Source organism: Carassius auratus, unplaced genomic scaffold (genome assembly GCF_003368295.1).
Source record: "Carassius auratus strain Wakin unplaced genomic scaffold, ASM336829v1 scaf_tig00214455, whole genome shotgun sequence".
In the NCBI taxonomy this organism is placed as follows: domain Eukaryota; kingdom Metazoa; phylum Chordata; class Actinopteri; order Cypriniformes; family Cyprinidae; genus Carassius; species Carassius auratus.
The window spans coordinates 16676-38530 of record NW_020527664.1 but is presented as its reverse complement, the minus strand read 5'-3'; the positions used below and the strand labels follow the sequence as shown (position 1 = coordinate 38530).

General features: G+C 36.1%; 1 protein-coding gene and 1 pseudogene across 1 annotated transcript in view; one reads left to right on the top strand and one right to left on the bottom strand.

Annotated features, from left to right (window-relative positions):
• Positions 1-1065: 1065 nt before the first annotated feature.
• On the bottom strand, positions 1066-3247 carry LOC113092088 (THO complex subunit 7 homolog; annotated as a pseudogene).
• A 172-nt stretch (positions 3248-3419) lies between these two features.
• Positions 3420-21855, top strand: part of LOC113092086 (ataxin-7-like) — a 28977-nt gene continuing 10541 nt past the window's right edge. The window contains exons 1-6 of the mRNA XM_026257684.1: positions 3420-4394; positions 4490-4523; positions 5973-6063; positions 10205-10414; positions 10575-10643; positions 19336-19440. Coding sequence (XP_026113469.1) covers positions 10213-10414; positions 10575-10643; positions 19336-19440 — 376 coding nt within the window. The 5' untranslated portion in view covers positions 3420-4394; positions 4490-4523; positions 5973-6063; positions 10205-10212. The remainder of the gene's footprint in view (positions 4395-4489; positions 4524-5972; positions 6064-10204; positions 10415-10574; positions 10644-19335; positions 19441-21855) is intronic.

Here is a 21855-nt window from a genome sequence, read left to right as displayed (position 1 = left end):
CCTCAGTCTTGAGTGTGAGCTCTGTGAATTAAGACAGCTATGCAGCTCTTCCTTTACTTCACTCTTGGCCTATATGTCACTTCATATCTGCTGTCAGATATGTAGAGTACATCTGCACAGCATAAAAACAGCCCCAATGTCCACACTGTTCCCTCACTGCACGTCTGAAAACATCAAACTCACTCAGACACTGCACTTCAGAGTCCTCCTGCAAGACTTGCTAACACTGACCTTCCGCTTGTCATGAGGGAGATTTCTTCGTTCTGAGCATTTAAACCTGGTCATTAATAATAAAAGTAGACTTTTAATAGGTATAACTTAAACATTTTGGACAGACAGCCAGACTTAAAAGGCATTTAGTTTTAGTGAGTCATGTTCTTTATTGTAGCAGCAGCGACATCTGTTGGTTAATGTACGCTACTCACGAACAAATTTCTTCCTGTGAAATATTTCGCCTTGTGTGATTGTGCTATATTTCTTTTAAATTAATTTAGTTCCAGACATAGGTTCGGAAGGGGCCTTATCATTCATCGCTACGAGTGTACACTACCAGTCAAAAGTTTTTGAACAGTACGATTTTTTATGGGTTTTTTTCTGCTCACCAACCCTGCATTTATTTCATCCAATGTACAGTAAAATTGTTAAATATTTTTACGATTTAAAATAACTATTTTCTATTTGAATATATTTTAAAATGTAATTTATTCCTGTGTTTTCAAACTGAATTTTTAGCATCATTAGACTGCTTCATAAATGATTCTGATTTGGTGTTCAAAAAAACATTATTATTATGTTGAAAACAGCTTTCAGGTTTCTTTGATGAATAGAAAGTTCAGAAGAACATCATTTATCCGAAATGGAAGCTTTTATAACATTATAAATGTCTTTATCATCAATTTTTTCATTTTAAAGCATCCTTGCTAAATAAAAGTATTAATTAATTAATTAAGCCTCTGGATTAAAGGGCACGATATATGATTACTACGCATACAGTATTTGTTCAAAGATGCTTTATCTCAAACCTTTACCTAGAAGGGGTCATTTGTTAAAATAAAACAACTTGGATTTAGTTTATAAAGAAATCACTTTAATTCTGTACATCACCAACATCAAAATAAGAGACTGAATTTAGAAAACAAGTTCATTAAAAATTTAATGAAATAAAAATAACAGGATAATAGGTACATCTCCAGAAAAGCTGGAAAATTGTTAGTCTAGTCTCCATTTTCCATCGAGCTCTCCTGGGTATCATCACTATCCATCTTCTCATCATCTAAAAAGATAACCAAACACAAATTTAGACCACAAAACAGGAAATGATTACAACCCGATTGGAACTTAAACTAATAGTTGGTAAACTGCAAAGCAGTTTAGAATCAGTGTACATCTGGGGTGTCTAGCCTTTATTCTTTTGAACTACTTACTCTCCAAAGTCTGCTGAAGTTCCTGGATGGTGGTGAGAAGGACATGGAACTGTTTCTTACGAAGTTCCAACTGAACATAGTTAAAAAAAAAAAGATCAGAGTAAATATTTAAGCATATGCTGGTGTATTTCTACAAAAGCATCAAGAAATTCCTCATTCTCTTACCTTGTCCTCCACATTCTCTTTGATGTGTGAAAGCTGGCTGAAGCTCTTTGTCTAAAGCCTCAAGCTGCCTGCAGAAATAAGATCACAAAAATACTTCAACAACTGTTGGGTCGATATACATCCTGATTGTCATTTTTTTTAATAAAGGATATACAGATTTAATACATAGTGAACATGCGAATACAGATGTGATTTGACCTTCACATGAATTTCAAACCTACTTTAAGGTCTCATGTCTGTCTGGATGTTGCTTGATAACTCTGGCCAAGGCATCATACTCTACAAATGAGAATTAGATTAGAAAACACCAGAAATAAGTGATAAAACAGAGCAGAAAACAATAAAAAAGGACAGAATGTCAGTTTTCTCCAAAGAAGCTTTACTGTACCTTGGCGGTTTTTTCGTATCCTTTTAGCTCTCTGGATCTCCTTTTTGCACTCTGCAATTTTTTCATGAGCTGAAGTTATACTTTTCTCTATATTGAAGGGAAGAAACCAAAATATTTGGCTGAGCAACTCAACAAATCGTAATGATACCTGACATAGCCACACAGGCATATCAACTAAAGGTTTTACCGATATCTACATAGATTGCTTCATAATTCTCCATTTCTTTCAGGTTCATGTCATACACAAGCAGGGTTTTCCCCATGGAGAATTCACACTGAGCCAAAGATGTCAACATCCTCTGATACTGTGAGAACCTGCAGCAACAGAGACAACCAAGTCATTATGCATAAGGCTATGGTAACTACTCTCAGTACAATAAGGTACATTATAAGACATAAGAGAGATCACCGATCATAATAAGAGTTTATTTACCCTTCCTCTGGTGAGAAATTGGAATGACACCATTTAGTAAAGCTCTTCATGAGCACATTAATGCGCCTATCGTCTCCAGCTCCATCTCCATCGATAAGAAGACGCTTCCGAATAACCTCATCTGTGGAAGGATACAGACACAGATACCATTTAAGAAGCACTGTTGAAGCTTACTACACAACAAACCACATAAAACAGCTCAAGCTCTAAAATGCATCATATCAACAAATTTGGTTGGAGTATAGTTAAAGTTTGAATCTTCTAGCATGTCAGTCACATAAAATGGTCAAGAACACCGTCGCTGACTGTCGTGGATCAAAGAAATCTTCCCAGAAAGTAAAACATCTAAACTTAAAAAAAAATGTGATTTTTAAAATATAAGTTTGGCAGACTGTATAAAATTATTTAATTTAATAACGCGTCTTCTAAATAACTAGATGTAAGTATGAATATCTGTGTGTGTGTGTGTGTTATCCATACACACACACAAACAAACAACAGAGCATCAGTTTTAGCATATCACATGGCTAACTAGCTATAATTCTTCATATTGATCTCAATTTTAATTGAGTTCTTTTACAAAAACGCATACACCGGAGCACCGTTATAATAAATCACAGTGATTTGCCACGCAACGTGCAAACACCAAAAATACACATAAACAAAGAAATCCTTACCATCAGTGATGCTACCCATTCTCCAAAAAGGCACACTGAACTGATTGAAAAAAACTTTATTGATACGCGCGAACGGACACTCAGAGCATCAGAGCCCCGCCTCTGTTGCGAAGCAAACGAGACGGATGAACCCTCCGACCCCACAAAACGAATCACAGCAGTTTCCTAAATTGCAAGGTTTATTTCAACCGTTAACGAAGTAATTTAGAAGTAGTGGGTAAATTGCTCATTCACACGTTTCAAAATTATTCGTGTGATATCCAGAAGTGTTGGCAGTTCAATAGATGTTGACAGTGGTGGAAAGTCTGAATCATTTCCGAGAATCGGTTCATTAGAACAGTTATTTTTAAAGACCCGTTAAAAAGCAATTCAGCAATTATTTTACGACATAACAACGCCGGATATGTGAAACATGCTGTTCTCGGTTCAGACTCAGAGTGACTTATTCAAACTTATTCTCCGAAAGATCCGATTCAAAAGTTTCACGAACCGTTTCAGCCTAAATGTCCAGGTTTCTCTCATCAGCAAAGTCATTTCACAATTGTGCGCAAATGACTCTTTCAAACGTGAGAAACTCTTGCTATATAAGTCAAGTAGTTTTTGACAGTGTGGTCGTAGGTCCGCGAATCGGTTCATTCAAATCAGTTTATTTTAAGAACTGTTTAAAAAAGAACGATTGATTCAGCTCACAAACAAAGTAATTTAGAACATCAAAAAATATTCATTAGTATAATATACATTCCGAAACTTGATTATATTCATATCAGCTAAGTTATGTTTCGGTTCTTGGTTCATAATTCTAAAGGTGTCGGTTGCACTGCGAATCGAATCGGTTTAGTGATTCACAAATCGCGACAGTATATCCCTAACCGGCAAGGGTTTATTGTCGTTGTGATGATGCCAATATCATTTCAAATTTGTGTCGCCTCTGATTAGTGTGTTTTAACTTCCCCAAATGTATGTAAAAGCGTTAAAGCGAAGTGCAGTAGCAGGCTGTGTTTCAAAACCCATTGAACCGCCTACCTAGACCTACACAGCCTATTTGGGCAGCGAGGGCGCGTCTGGGACGCTTGAAAAGCTGATACGAACGCGTCCCGACTGCGCAAACGACTCACAAAAACAAACGGGAGCGTTGCAAGTGCACGAACGACGCCCAGAAATGCTTTCTAGGCAGGCAGCGCGGTCGTTTTTGACACACCACCATAACGTCCAGTGACAGGCGTGCACGGTGCATGCGTGCTGCTGGAGTCAGTCAGTGACGTTCTTGTCCCAGAATGCTGCCTGGTAAACAGACATGGAAGCACCTGGTAAAGACCTCCACAGTCACTGAGCACTGCACTCGCTCTTTGAACTGATCTTCATTTGCAATACGCCCTAAAGCCTGCGCCTTTGTTCTCTCTAGAGCTCAACCGGGACCTCTGAAGTCCAGGGCACTGGTAAGAGAACAATGATGACATCGAGATCAGCTGCTAATGTGTCTGTTCTGCCAGTTAGCCAGTTGCATGCTACAGCAGTGCCACCAATGGCTGGCTTCAGCTTCTCAGTTAGCGAGGAAGCTAAACCTGATGCCGTCCCCCTCCCCCTCTTATGTGTGTAACCTTTTATTTTGGTGATTTAATACTAAAGTTTACTTAGTTCGATTCGCTCTATGACAAAACCGCTGTGTTTATTCCTTACGGAAAAGTTGTGGGAGCCATTCTAATGGCATTATTGCTTTCACTTTCCCAAGTGCACTTGCTCATTTGAAGTTATCTAGTGGATGCAAACAAGTGGACAGGGCTAGAAACGAACAGAGCTGTAAGCATAATTTTAATTAGTAAACATTTAACACTTGTAAAACTTCAAGGACGTGACATTTTGCAATGGCTCTCAAAGTCGAAAATTAAAATTTATACAAAAAGGGAATGATTGAGGAGAGGAAAATTAGGGCTGTTTACAGAATCTGCCAACCTGCTTTTAACACTTAGCTCCTAAATATTTTAAATCAAGTCTTATTTTATAGGTATATGGTTTTCACATAGTTTCATATATAATAAAATGAATCATATATAAAATAGCAAGTTTGACTGTTTCTTCAAATTAAAATCTCATGTAGCACACAAAGCTATTGTAGTAATGCATGCTAAATTTGGAATATTAATTGTTTTTAGTTTAAATCTATGCACCCCCTGTAAGGTGTTGACCAAGAGTGGCTGTGTTTGTGCTGGAAACTGCAATTCTTGTATAGTTCTGTAGAATAGAATCAGAGTTATAAGTTATAAATCAGACTCCATTTCTCTCATACTTATACTCAACGCGTAATGCATTCATCACTTTCCGTTGACACAAACAACAGGCTGATAGTCATCCAATTAACATCAGAATGATGCATCTTGTGCATATCTGTTATTTTCTCTCTGTGTTTTGAAATTACTCATGTCTGTTATAACTTATTCAGTATGGACTTACTCTGAAAATACGTACCAGAAACATTTTTGATTTGCATAAATGGATTGTAGTACAGTCATGGAGTGCAAATTCTGCTTATTTTATACTATTAAATAGGTAATGAATTTGATGTTGCACTGAGCATATGCTAGAAAGTCAAAACATTTTCACTGGTTGCTTTCTATCCTTGAGACGGATTATCAGGCTGTCAACTGAAGGGCTCTCAGATAGTTAGCCGGGGATAGTCGTTATTGGATTGGATTACTCTGTAGCTACGGGTTTCTCCATAAGAAGATCTTGAGCTAGTAAAAACTGTAGAGAAGAAAGCCACGGGCCTTAGGCTCCTCTGTCAAAAAAAAACAAAAGGGCTAATTCCCTAAACTGTGATTATTATACACTGATTATTAAAACAATGCTGCTAACATTAATCTACCCCTTCATCTGTTTCCTTGCTACAGATTCCCTCACCAGTGGCAGTCTGGAATCACCATAGCTGATGAGGATCTACTTGACTTGACCAGTTTTGTTGCAATTTTTACTTTTGACAAGGTATGAAATAATATTATGTCAAAAATGTGATATATGAATATATCACTCTAGGTTTTATTTGATTAAACTTAAGGGCATATTTTATTCATTTCACAATTTCTAAACATATTCCTTTTTAACAACTCATCATATTTAGTCCATTACAAGTATTACTATGTCTACAAAAAAGGAATAGTTCACCCACAAACTAAAATTTGCGGAAAACGCCCTCGCCCTCATGCCATCTAGATTTGTTTCTTTATACAGATTTGGAGTAATTTACAGTCCCTCCAGGATTTCACAATTTTTTTGTGTGATTTTCACATTCGAAATGATAAAGATTTTGCTGTGGCTTTTCTCAAAATTTGTGATGAAATTTGCGGCATGTTTAATTGTTTTGCAGTGAAAATATACCACAGAGAACATTCTTCTAACACTGTTAAGACTTTTCTGACTTCGAGAACCACTGTAGGTCTCCAGACTAACATTTGAGGACACTAGCACCGGTGCCATCAAGTTCTACAGAAGGTGGCACCAGCACCTGACAGTAAAGTAAAGGATGCATTTACATATGCAAGATGTATTTTTAAGAGTGCTTGTTCATCTGCAGTACGTCTCTAAGATGTTTCCTGTCAGATGTCAAATAGAGATTTATTAGAATGCATGTAAACTGCTTCTGAGACGTTTATCAGAGTACACAGCAGAGGATTCCCAGATCTTTAGCAGACATCTTACACATGTGATAAATATATTACATCTCACAAAATGTACTTTTATAACTGTCATTCATAATGTCTAAATATAATTTAATGAATACAAAAATATATAGGCTATATTATGGAGTGGAAATGGCCTATAAGTACTTCTCTTTAGCCATCTACATCTACATACCTTTTTTATTATTATTTTTAAATAAGTGTTTGCTTTCCTACATTATAAAACTTTTTAAAAGTTTTATACATGGGGGAAACCTATGAAGGATGAACAAATATCATCACATTATAAAATAAGGCCTTTCTGTGACTGAATTCACATTGCGATGACGTCACGGGACGCTTCTAAGCCCAAATTACGCTGAAAATTTTTGGCAACTATGAAAATATGCAATCTTTTGTGAAAATTGCAGACAAATTCTTGATTTTGCAATAAATTCAGCAATCGCAAAATCACGAAATCCTGGAGGGACTGAATTTAGCTTTGTCACTTTCTTACCAAAATAATCCTCTGCAGTAAATGGGTGCCATCAGTACAAGACACTTCAGTCAGTCAATTCATATCTCATGAAGAAAAAAAGCTAAGTCTTTGTAAGAAAAAAAATCATAATTAAGAAAAGTTTATTTGTTGCTTATGGGTGAAATTTCACAGTACAGATTTATCTGCTGATTCAGACGAGACAACTTTTTCACTGGAGAAAACAATATTATGAATAGATGACTCATTTTCAACTTGAAGCAACAAAACATCTTGATGGATTTGTTTCTTGCAAACACACTGCATTTCACTTCACAAGCCATTAATTGATGAACAGGAGTCATGTGGATACTTGTGGATCATTTTGATGTTTTTACCAGATGTTTGAACTCTCAGTTTGTAAGTAATGCTAAATTTCTCCAAATGTGTTCCGATAAGTAAACAAAAATCTTGGCTTGCCTGAGGGTGAGTAAGTTTCAGCAAATTTTCATTTTGGTTGAGCTGTTCCTTCAATGGACTATGACAGTAAATTGTTAGTAGATTCAAATTGTAAAACTGTAGTCTAAAAAAAAAACCCCACGGTTTAAGGACTAGAATACACTCAAGCAGGGAAAATAGAGTAAATCCTAGTAATCAAAAATTTTTTGCAGTAGGTGTTCTGCATATCGTATAAACTGTGCTTAACACATAGGCAATGACTGCATAAAGCACACATTTGACATGAAGCTATTTTGCATCCGATTAAAACCTGTTTGCCTCTATTATCTGTTCTTATTCTAGATGAATTGCCCAGACATACTTGATTGTATATGAGACACATTCTTGCAAGTGGCGAAATGGCTAAGTATAGCCTAGAATTTATTTGCCATTGTCTGTGCTCCAAAATGTGATTCATAACATATGGCTAATCAGAGTACATTAATTTTAGAGCACGCAAAAACTGTGGACATTTTTTGTTGATGCTTAATGACATAGTTTTTAATTACACATCTAACTTTATCAACCAGATTGTGTTTGTGAAAATTTGCAAAGTTTGGCAAAGATTTGCAGCAATGGTGCAACTGAATCAGACTGTTATTTAGATAAATTACTGTGTTGAAAATCTAGATATGATAATACCAGTGTGACAAAACAATGCTCAGTGCATCAAATGATTAATCCATGACTGTTATTAAAATAGCCTGCCAAATGCACAATTTATTTATTTTTATTTTTATTTTATTTTTTTTACCTTTTTCATTCTTGATTTTTTTTTTTTTTTTTGTAAACAGATTTGTTTTGTTCCTTGGATAGGCCTGATGTAACAAACTGCATGCATTTAAAAAAAAAATCTTGAAAGTCCTTTTGTGTTTTATTTCTGGTCACAAATGTAACCAGCGGGATACTACAGAGTCTATTTATTCATCAGTTTGCTGAATAAGATCCATTAGAAAGTTGCAAACAATAAGCACTTCTTGTCAAAACGGAATGATGATCCAAGAATAAAAGCATGTTTCTTTCAACTTTTACTTAGCTTTTTAATGAAACTGTGAATCAGCCACAATGGGACTCTGGGTTTTCTTACTGGTCATGAGTGTGACCATCGTCATGTTTACATGTAGTGTTAACATGTTTTAAATGAAGTAATCTTAAAGGGTTAGTTCACCCCAAAATGAAAATTCTGTCAATAATTACTCACAATTTACAGTCTTCCGCCATTTTAGAGAGTATCAAAACACATAAATACACTTTCCCCTAAGCATAAACACTGCTGATTATGTCGAATACGTTCTTGGATGCTCTCCAAAATGACGTAACTCGGCGGAGAAGAATTGTTGAATAAATTGTTATTTTTGTTTTCTTTGCGTACAAAATTTATTCTCATAGCTTCGCAAAATTTAAGTTGAGCCACTGATTTCACATAGACTGTTTTACCAATTTTCTTAATACATTTCTGAACCTGGGAAAAACACAGTTTTGTTGCTGTCTATGGAGATTGAGAGAGCTCTCCGATTTCATAAAAAAATTCTTAATTTGTGTTCTGAAGATGAACGAAGGTCTAACGGGTTTGGAATGATATGAGGGTGAGTAATTAATGACAGTATTTTCACTTTTTAAATTAACATTTTATTCACCCTCATGGTTTTCCAAACCTGTAAGTGGTTTCTTTCAAAAATATTTTGAAGAATGTAATCAAACCATTGACTTGAGATTTTGGGTGAGCTACCCCTTTTATGATGCAATAATAATAATAATAGACCATTTAAAAATAATCTAAATATTTAAGTATGTCTTAGATATAGTAGTTGTATCTGTAATAATTGTTTCACGTGCTTCCTTTCAGGGGATAAACTGAAATGAAACAGCTCTGGTCTTGTGACTTGTGTCATGCAAAAATGATCACATGAAATCAAAACAGTCTGCATTTTGATTTCTAGCTTATAACTGTATAAAACACAGACAATATATTTTAGACCCCTCAATCTAAGAAAACAACAACCAAAAAAAAAACGCCACATATTGGTCAGAAATAGTACTGGGGGGATTAAATAGGTTAGCATTTGTTGTAGGTCAAACAAAGTCGTTCAAAGGAGCAGGCGTCATGTTTTTCTCAAAAGTAGGATCTTATTTATCATCCAGTGACTGGTTTTCTTTTTTGTCTACGTCGGTATTAGACAATTGATTCACCTTTTAAATGGAAACCTATAATATGTGTGACGGCATAATATGGTAAACATTTCTCCACACACGCAAGTGAAACCCAGATCTCCTCACTATTAAGCACGTACGCCTTAGCGAAAGAAAGTTTGGAGGTCGTTCTTCAACTTTTATCTGTAATCTGCTCTTAATGTACGTTTCGAGACGCGCCGCCTAGTGCAGCACACATCAGGGGAACCAAAGACGACCGAATCGCGTATTCGGCTCAATGTCATTCATTGAAGGAATCCGCTCGGCCACCTTAAGCGCTCACTGCTGTGTTGTTACATTGTAGCGGAAAGAATGTCGGAAAGGGCCGATGATGACGTCAGGGGGGGCCAGCAGCAGCAGCAGCGCAGAGCGGCCAGGCAGCTGAAGCAGCGGGGAGAAGCCTCCACAGCAATGGCGACTGTTGCGGAGCGCAGATCCCTGCCTAGTCCTGAAATAATGCTGGGACAGCCTTGGAACAGCTGGGTCGATGCTGTGAAACTCTACGGGAGCGACGGTGAGTTGATCGGCCGCCGTCGGCCATTGCGTTTCAGCGGGCAGCCGCGTCAGATCGCGAGCTTTTGCCCGATTGCGTGCAGTTTTGAAATATTAAGAAACGCGAGAACAAGCCAGCAAGTCTAACTATTTATGTAACTCGATCCAAATCGCTTCCTCAGGTACAGAATTGGAGGAAAGTTTGAAAGAGTGCGGGAAAAATCGTGAAGCCATGAGACTCTGCAGAGACGGTAAGTAGTGTTGTTTTCTCTGGTCAAAGGTGTGTTTTTGTTTTGGTGCTGTGTGTACACTTTTCACTCACCGGCACGCTGTGAAACAAGTGCAGCTGACTTTTGACACAACTACCCATGAAAACTCTGCTATTACGATAGTAACGAGCGTTTAAAACGAGCTCTTGTGTTCGTGTTTACATAGGCAGTTCTGTAGGAACATTAGTTTCTATACAGGTATGAGTTGCATGTTAGAACTTGTGAGTTTGAATTGAAATGAAAAGAAAGTAGCTGAAGTAGAATACATACTATATGTGTGTAATTGCCATACTTGAAATGATATAAATGTGTACTAACAGCTATAAGACATTTGATTAGAAACCTAAATGCTCAATATGTTTGGGTAAATCAACCATTTCATACACTAATTGTTTAGCCTAAATGTCAGAATTATGAAATCTAAATCATATGTAGAATTATATGTTTCTGTACACCTTTTTTAGCTCGTATAATGCTCAGTTCAATGTTTCATATATATGTATTTAATAATTATTCATTAACTAGCTGCTTCAAGTCAAAGTCCTGATCACCCCACTTTTTTTCTTTTTTGGCAGAATTATGAAATCAGAATTATGTAGAATTATACATATTTATTACACTGTATTTTTATTTGTCAGATGTGGCATTCTGTAAATCATCAGAAACATTGCTGTATAATTAGCCATTCATCTGGGAAACTTTTCTGTATCCCAATAATTCAATGTTTAATGCCCATGTATTTGCTCATTTGGTAAACTGTTGTAATAAGTAGGGAAATCTGAACATGGAGAGGTCAGGGTTTTCTTTAGTGTTCCTAGACCCCTCAGCAACCTTTTTGAACTCATATAATTTCAGTTCAGATCAATGTTTCATGTATATTTAAAAATTTTTTGTCAACTAGCTTCATGTCGAAGTCCTGATTTTATTTTGCTATAATTAGCAGCCAATTTTGTTAGCTCTTATTTATGTGTGTAACGGTCAAGGTTGTTGTCGATCAGGTTTTTTTAAATCCACCTTTTTTAAATTAAATAGGTGTAACAAGCCTATTAGTAACCCCAGCAAAGCAAATTACATCTTACAGTAGATATCTTGGCTGTTCTTATGAATCTTTTTTATGTGGATCATTCTAATAAATCTTAGCTTTATACTTAGTTGCCATGAAGTTTATAAACGTGTCATCACCAGGCCATTTTCTCGTTCCTTTTCTGTTAGTATAGGAAGTGTGAGATACTGTACCTGTCAGGGCATTTATCTAACAGTGCATTTGCTTTGACAAACAATAGAGCTATCATGTGCACCATTGCTTCATTGCACAATTTAGGGTGAAGTGGTTACGTCTGGGAAGACCCAAAGTCGTCGCACAGTGATCTGTCAGATATATCAACCTTAGGGTTATGTAGGTTGAAAAACAACCCCTTTTTGACTGTATGGACTGAAATCATTGCTGTTTTTATGTTGAGCTTTAGTTAGTGTTTTCTATTTAAATTAAGATTTAATTTTAAACAGATCTTTTCACAAGTCAGAGTAAAGTCAACACTTCAAACGCATCTTTATTAAGACGTTAGTTTCCGTTTCAGAATTGTTTATGCCTAAAATAGTTATGTGTGAGGATGTATTTAAAGCAGCGTATGTTGTGCTGTATATATGGACGTTATTACTTCTATGCCTCAGCTTAAGAGCAGTACATTTTATTGTATAGTCAGGAACGGGGTGAAAAGAAAATATCCTTAAAACATACATGTATTGTATAGATATAATGTATTCATAATGATTAAGGTGACAGGTCACATAATTTTTTTTTATTTTTTATTTACTCACTTTCATGTTTTCCAAACCTCTATATTTTCTTCTGTAAGATGGAAACGTAACATTTTTTTTGAAAGGTGTTGGTTAACAAACCATTTTGATGACCGTTGACTTGACCATTGGTAAAAAAAACAAACAGAAAAAACACTAAGATATCTTTCGAAATAACTTCTATTATGTTCAACAGAAGAAAGTAATTCAGACTGGTTTGATAAAAAATGTGCGTGAGTAAATAATAGAAAGTTTTTGGGTGAACTGTCATTTTAAAACTTGATTATCAGCTGAAGCTGAAACAGTATTGAAAACATAGACAGGTACAAGGAAGAATATTAGGGTAGAAAATTGAACATCACATTTCAGTTTTCCCTGAATGATTATTAGAGATACTGTATTAATACTAGTGTAACGTTGCAGTGGCAGACTGAGATGCAAGCCTGTTAGTAAAATGAGTTGTACAATTTCCTTGTTTAACTATAATTGTGTCTAAATATGCGGTTTTAGAAAGCTAGTTAAGTTTCTTTTTCAAAATAATCTAATAACTATTTGACTTATTTCCTAATTATCAATTGTTTATGTATATGAAATCGAGTGCCTCTGGTTAGAGAAATTTTACTTCAAATTGCCTTTTGTTGTACCTGATTATTTGTTATTATAAGAACCATAAAAAATTATTCTTGACTTGAAGGTCCAGAATAGCTAACCGCGTGTTGAAAAACGAGGAGTTGGTGTCCCACACATTTAATGGCTGTTAAACGACAACGCGCTCTTCTCACACAAGAGATTAACTCTTTCTTGCCGTTACAAATAAAGACAAAATAATAAAAAGGCAGCAGAGCGAACTTCTCATCCATAGTGGTTCTCACATAGTCCTTCTCTTAAAAGACTGATCACTTATAACACACACTATATGGTGATGACGTAGAAAGACTACGTGAGAACCACTATGGATAAGAAGTTCGCTCTGCCGCCTTGTTATTTTCAGGCACACCGCACTATAATGTGATGCATGCACAATACGTTTTGGCTGTTACAAAGTCTCCATCCACAAACAGACGTACATCGTCTGCAGATATAAGGTATTTCATTGCACTTTAACGAGTAATCTTAACAGTCTATATGTGCAATATTACAAAGAGCCCTCACTTACTGAGTTAAATGTCACAGTTATGTTAGAACACATCTGATTCTTGTTTCTGTGGTTGTGCATTAGGCTTGTCATGAGGCGCGCGGTCCCGAGCGCTGTATGACTGATGCATCAGTTCAATTAAACTTTTCCAAATATATGAATTTACCTGTTTTGAATACTTTATATTTAACATGTTGTTTTATGTCCAATATTAGTGTTAAACTGCTGGACTTTAAATGAAATCTACTATTGATTTTCACCATTGACTGATTCTGCAGAACATTTAGACTGATAACTTCTGTGCGCAGATGCAGCAAATTTGTCACAGGACGCGCGATAAGACAGTTGCGTCCGAATATATATGAACTAGCTGTTTTAAATACAGTATTTTTATATTTACCGTTAGTTTATCAGTATGTTTGAAAGTATATTTTTTCGATGATTGGTGATTCCATAGGCTCGCGCACCTGCGCGGTTTAAAACACCAAACAATTTTGCTATGACAAGAACAAATAGTCTTCCCTCAAAGTTCCCTCAAACACACGCATATAAACAGTGGAACACTATATTTTGCATATGCACAATTGCTGTATGTTAATCAGTGAAAGGTGACTGAATGGAGAGATGTGTGGTGAGGATCTTGCAGCTCTTCATCAGGCGGGGGAAAAGCAAGTGGGGAGGATACACAGACACGCCAGGCGTGGAGTTAAACCTGAGAGTGTGTTCGTGCACTGGGCTTCTAAGAGCTTCTCTACCTAGATTGTTTATCAATGACAATGAAAGGGATGTTTAAATTATCTGCTCAAAGTCTCTATCTCTCTCTTTTCCTGTCGCTCCCTCTCACCTTATCACCATCTCTGTGTCTCTCTCGCTTTGTCACAATCTCTTTTTCTCTCCCTCTTTTCTGCCTGCTTCATTTTCATATCCATAGCTTTCTTCCGCATCTCCATTCTCTCTCTTTCAGCACATTCTGTCTGTCCTCCACTTCCTCTCAGACCTGAGATGCATGATTAGAAGACACTAGAATATCTGTGGTTTTCATGTCAAGTCAACCCGGCTCTGATGGAGTGAGCATCTCTGATATGCTGTCATAAGCACGTTGTTGTCTAATGTTGGGATTGATACCCGGAGGAGAGCTAAGGCTCAGATTTTATTTCGATGTAACACCGGAAAGCTCATTTGAAATTTTTAAAGGACACCATCCTCCTCATGTTCTTTGAAATTGATGTTTCTCTCTTTAGGAATCCCTCAAAGCTGTAGTTAAAAATATAGCATGTAACCTTCTGAAAAATAGGTCCTTAAGCTCAACTACCCATTTGCATTTGTATAGTTTGATTGTATGAGAACGATATCTGCATTGTGCTGCCTTGTGTAGTAGTGACTTCCTATTTAATTACACCTTGCCAACTGAGATGACTTGAATGTGCATCAACATCTGTGTTGTTGTGAACATTTCCCACAGAAAAATCCCCACAATATAAATAAAATATAAGACGCTTTTTAGTAAATCATATGAAGTGTATGTATGCATACAACAGATGGGCATCTTTGTTTGGTTGATGCGTTTCATTTCATCCGCAGACATTTTCATAAATTGCTTTACATCTAACACCAGAAACTGATATTTGATAAAGTTATAAATCATGTAGCCTATTTAACTTTTTCAGATGACGCTTCTGCTTTTGAATAGTTTTGTTTGAAAATAAACACCGATCAGTTGGAATTGCACAAAAGGTGCTATTTTAGAGGTTTTTAATTGATGTTGAGTCATCTAGTCCTTTTTATGTCCAATGAAACTGCTAAATATCAGTCTGTCATTGTCATATACTGGCATATCTATAACTGTTAAAATGACTAGATTTAGGTTAACAAACAGCTCACTCGGCATCAGGACAGCTGTGGATTAAAAAACCCTATCCTTGGCTATTTACTTCTTGATGGTGATCTTTTGTGAATTCCTAAAGAGGCTATTTTTTCCTGATTGGTGGTGATCACTGTTAGAAGAGCACAGGTACACCCAGGTGACGCTGAGGATTCGATGGCATCTTTTCAGGCGGTGATGTTTTATGGAGTGTCCTTGTGTCCTTGGAGTTGCAGTGGAACAGCAGCCATAGCCCTGCTCCTTTCCCCTCATTTAATCACTCACACTAATTAACCTCCTGCCTCTCAGACTAATGGACAGTTAGTGCCTCTCTGAGCTTCACATCAGCCAACAAAAGGCTTCTTAATATTATGCTTGCAGCTCATTTATGCCTTGAGTTTGTTTTTTATGAAGTGATTATAACCGGTGTTGCAAGTTTTTTAATGTGAAGATATATTGTCAGTGCATCTGCTTTCAATATCTAACCCAATGAAAGAAGGTAGGAGACACGTTACTTGAGGAGAGAGATGGAGAAAAGGGGATTCTGATGCAAGCCAGAATCAAAAACACGTTTCCTGCATGTGCATCAAAGCTGCAAGGCAACAGTTCCATCCCAAACACATTCTCAGAACCATGGTGACAGATCAGAGCTTCTAGTATATTATTTTTATTTTTATGATTAGTCTGAAAAAGGAGACAAGCCAGAATCGAATCTGCATCTGTTGCGTAAGCACCACAACTCAGCAAGCGAAAATGCTAGGTCACGGTTCGTACTGAAGCCCATTTTCAGTGTTATGATAAATAAATGTTCTCATAGCATTAAGTTCAAAAGGACACATGCTAGAATCAAACCCAAATTTGCTGCTTGAGCTTCAAGGCTCCATTTGTCAACTGCTAGGCAATGGTTCACACAAACACATTCTCAACACCATGGTGAATATCTGATCTTGAAGAATTTTTCTTAATTAATATTTCAGAAAAAAAAGAAAGCTGCATCTCTAGCACCAAGGCTCAACGTGTCAACGCTAGGTCATGTTTCAGATCAAAACTCACTTTCAGTGCAAGGATAAATAACTGATTTTATAGCATTTTTCTCAAAGAACAGTTCAAAAAGATGGACATGCACTAGAATGTAAATCTTGTAAGATCAGCCAGGGTTGAAGTTTTATCGTAAATAACAGATTTTATCTATAAAGTACATACATTTTTATGTATAAAATGTATTTAATATATTGTCAAATGTAAAAAAAAAAAACAATGGGGATAAAACATTTATACTGCATTTACACATTGCTTTTCTTGTTCATTTTTCATTGTGTAATAATTCTGTTTGCTACACATTCGGTGTATCCCTAGTATAAATCAAGATATAAAAACACATATAGACTGTGATTTTGTTGCTTGCACAAAGAAAACAGAAATAACGGCATTCAACAAAAATTAACTAATTTTGTCATTTTTGGGTGAACTATTCCTTTAAACAAATAATGTTGTTTTCCCCCGTTCAGCGTATATTCGTGTTTTTTTTAGAGAATGGTCATTTGCTTGTTGTCTACTTCAAGACAGATCAAGTATTTAAGATGTTTTCTTAAAGTGCCTGGAACAAGTAGTTTGCATTTGTAGCAAGGTCCGCATTAAGCCTCACTAAATAGCAGAGACTAAGAGTGATTGCTTTCTTGCTTTTTTAATGTGCAGATATTTTTTCCACTGCTTTCATCTATTTTCAGTGCACTTATTTGTGTGGTTTGGGTAGACAGCTTTCCACAAACTGCTGTCAATTCAGAGCACTTTCTAAAAGTATAAATCTTGAAAGCCAAATGCCACCTACTATACGGTTCTCCTCAGCTCACTTGTTTATCATCTTTCGGCCTTGCAGAAATTTCACAACTTTACTACTGCCACTCTTAATCTGCAATCTCACTTTCTTTCTTCTCCTCGTTCTCCCACTCAATTACTTTTCCTCACTCCCCAGGCAACCTTTGAAATGCTGGTGCGGTGGCTGGCTATCCCTGATCACTTATTTGTTTCCTTTTTTATGAAAACAGAGTAGCGCTGCTGCGGGTGACCCCATGCACCACATGAACTCGCCCAGACGCTTTTCCCAGAACATCCCCGGAATGGCCCGGGTGGCCTCACCCGAACCGGGCTGTTGATAAACTGAACAGACAGAGTAGTGGACAGACACTGGTGTGCACTGTGGAAACAAGTTTTCTTAGGCATTTTGTGTGTGTATGATCTGATGGCAGATGAGGAATATTTTATTAAAGGTGCACTAAGCCATTTTTGCTAACAATGTTTATATTTAAAAGCAGTAAAACGAACATGGCCATACCTCCAACAGGACCTCGCCCTATTTTGATTCGATACAAAAGCCAACACAGATAAGTTGTGTGAAACAAAGCAAAATCAACGTTACTCAAGTAAAAAAAATTAAAAAGTACAATGTCCGATTTGAGCCCTTCCCGCTCCTTGAGTTCTCTCCAATGCTGGAAATCTGCTCCGATATTTACGTGAGTCCTACCTCTTGCCTGATCGTAACGCTTCTTTCCTCTGATACTTTCCTCTTTTTTTATCTTCCAATTTTCTCTATCTATAGTCGATCTGCTACTATCCATCTGTGCACTCAAATTAAGCACTCTCTTCTTTCTATCATACAAGACATGCCCCTTACTGCTGATTGGCTGCAAGTGTGTTTTGGGATTAGGTCTGGCGCTGTGGTCAAAAGTGTTTTTTTTTTTTTTTTTTTTATCGATTAGTGCACCTTTAAGGCTCTTTTCACTGGTTAGGTCGATTACGCTGTATGTCCTAATCAGGAGTGAAATTAATCTAGGGAGAAGTAATTTATCTGTTCACAATAAGCAAGAACACGCAACCTGAACACATTTTCTCTGTAATATACAGTATAGTTCTGTGGAGCATGATTTGATTTCATTTATTAAAAAATGTAGTTTAATGCACACTACCATTCAAAAGTTTACGATTGGTAAGATTTTTTTGCCTAAAAGTCTCTTATGCTCACCAAGTCTGCATTTATTTGGTCAAAATACACTAAAAAACTCTGGTCTTCAGTGTCACAAAATCTTTCATGAATCATCCTAGAATGCTGATTTGATGCTCAAGAAATATTTTTTATCCATTTGTGCTTTTTGTAACACAATAGAAAGTTTTTTTAATAGAAAGTAAAAAAAAAGTTAAAAAGGAACAGCATTTGTTTGAAATGGATATCTTTTCTAACAGTGTAAATGTCACTTTTTATCAATTTAATGCATCTTAGCTGAATAATTTTATTAATTTTGCTTTTCAAAATAAAAATTAAAAAAACTTACTACTGACCTCGAACTTTTGAATGGTTGTGTAAAAAAAAAAAAAAAAAAAGTACACTTAATATATTTAAATTTCATTGCCCTAATTTTCATGTAGCATATGCAAATTGCTTTTCTTGGACCATTTGCCTGTTAAACATTTGAGCTCATTAACTTATTTGTTTATTTATTTGTAGGGTTCAGAAGCGATTTATTTACATTTTTATATTTGAATGAATAAATGTTTAAATAAACAGTTGTAAATATGTCTGTTTTACGAATTGGAAATTATCTGTTTATTTGTTTTATTCACAAATTTATTTTTGAATTATTAAATTGATATTTGATTTCTTCAAATATATCGTTTTTGTAAAAGACATTTCAGAGTTATAGTTTTGAGAGATAGGATCATTCATTTTGTATTGTAAAGATTTTCTAATGAGCTAATTAATAATGTCGGCTTCTACAGTCATGCAAAGCTGAAAGTAGCAGCGTTGTTCTAATTGTCTCATCGTGCTGTGTCAGAAGAACACAAAACATTGTGACCTGCTAATGAGTGTGTTGTGTGTGTTTTTGCAGACATGCCCATCTTTGGCCAATGTCCTTCCCAGGATGACTTCTACTTGGTCATGTGCAGCCACTGCAGTCATGTAGTCAAACCCCAAGCCTTCCAAGCACACTACGGTAAGAACGCCGTCTTCTGTCCACAGCTGACTCGTTCTCTGTGTTTCTCTCATTTTGCTCTCCCTGCCGTCTTCAATGGAGGTGTTTTAGAAAAATCTTATCTCACTCAAGGGAATTAAGACAGAAATCCTTCCCGCCCCCACCTCTGCTCTGCCTCAACTATCACAACATGAAGAGAGAAGAACACAAGCCTTTGATACGCACCGCCAGAGTTCTGTTTACTATCCTCGAGTTAATATTTGATGTGCTCTTTTTAGTCAGCACGTCTGTGCTGTTTTATCCAATCTAGCACAGGTAAAACTTCTTATAAGGCATCAGAAATTTTCAGGAAAAAATAAAATAAAATCACTTCCATTTCAGCACACCTCTGATCTGTGTTTTAAGGAAAATTAATTATTTGAGGATTTTATTGATTTATTTTTGAGCCATTTAAAACGTGTCGGCAGTGGTTTAACGTTATAGCATTTAAGCACATGAGAATTACAAATTCATCTTGCCAAAATGCTTTGAGCATTTTTGCACATTTCAAGAAAGTGCTCTAAATCAAATGTTTGTTTGTGTCTTTTTTTAAGAGAGATAGAGAGAGATTACTCCTAATGGAGCTGGGGTGTTTTTCTTATTTATCGAAATCTGTTGAAAGTGGTTTCGTTCGTTCTTTGATTTTAAAAATGTTTGGCCCAGTCAAGGTCTTTCTTTGTCCCAGCTGTTTCTTTAATTTCACCATAATTAACCTTGAACGAAAGCCTCTGTTACCAGATGCTGAGTCGATTTGTTTAAGATTCTGAAGTAATAATAGCTGGTTCACTTGGACTCATTATTTAAGCATTGGCCACAAGAGGGAGCCAAAATGTCTTTAATAAATCCCAGTGGCAAAATGCTTTGGTGCTTTTTAGCATGCTGTAAAAATAATCAAAACACTTTCTGATGTTAAGTTCAAATGGCTGTGTTTTAATTTACTTGCCATGTCTGCATATGCTGAGTGTTTCAAAATGAAGGAGCCACATTGTATGCTTTCATACTCTTGCATCTGGGCTGGTTTGCTTTGTGTCTGTCTAGTCATTTTCTCTGCCGTTTAGGTGTGATTTTATGATCTTTAGATCTTTAGGCTTAAAGGGTTACTCCAGCCCAAAATGAACATTTTGTCATTAATCACTTACCCCCATGTCGTTTCAAACCCGTAAAAGCTTATATAATCTTCAGAACACAATTTAAGAGATTTTGGATGTAAACCGGGTGGTTTTCATCCATAATATCTTTAATCGTGTTCCGAAGATGATCAAAGCTTTTACCAGTTTGGAACGACATGGGGGTAAGTGATTAATGAAAACATTTTCATTTTGGGGTGGAGTATCCCTTTAATATCAAAGTTGTAGCAATATGTAATTAGGGATAGTATTTTTTTTTAATCACAGTCACAGTCCAAAACATAATTGCAACATTTGTAATTAAAAATACTAGCATACACACATTTGACATCTTCCTAATATGTGGATATTTTAGTTACTCTCTGCCTGGTGTACACAGACATTCATGAACCATTAATGACACAGTGCAGCTGTTCATGGGCTATATCAGAACCCAAAATGAGACTTATTTGATTGGAAGATTTCCCGTGGCCATAACTGAATCCAAAAACATGTCACAGGACTGAGAATTTGTGCAGATTGTTAAAGTTGCGGCACTCTCTCGAGAGAGCCACAACATGTCAACATCAGTGCACTTGATGCTCTGTTCAGCTTCCAGAAAATCAGTTTTTCAGGACGGCATTGATGTTTAAATATTCCACAGTATGGCCTGTTTATTGCACTCAGACTGAGCCTGTGTGTGTGTGTGTGTGTGTTTTATAGAGATCATCACAAAATCACTCACTCTAGTGGTGAAAGTTTTTTTTTTTCTATGAACACTGGGACTCTTTTATTCTAGAAACTGAAAGATTAATGAGCAGATTAACTACACAGACCATGACACTTTTAAATGCTCAAGTGCTTGACTAATAGTGTAGGGAAGAATCTAGTTCTGGTAAGTTCTTCTTCAAGATAAATCATAATGAGCTGTGGTACTAAAGTTGCAAACTACATAAGAATTTGCAGTCAGAAAGTTAAATACAGTTTTAACATGACTTTTAAGGATTGGCCTTCATGTCAATTAAAACATATTTTTTAAACATGTATTTAAATGTGGCATAGTTTTTAATATGTGTTTAAGATCTGCTTGTTGAACATTTGCGGGAGACGTTTGATCATGATTATTAAGATCATTTTATTCCCTTTTTAAATAAGAAATTAATTTGTATCTGCTTCATTTTAAAATGGGCTCAAAACGTTCCCTTTGATTGAACTCGATCAGCTGACTGTATATTATTACTTTAAGTGTACTATAACTACTTTATGCATTTGTGGATATTTTGGGATTCTG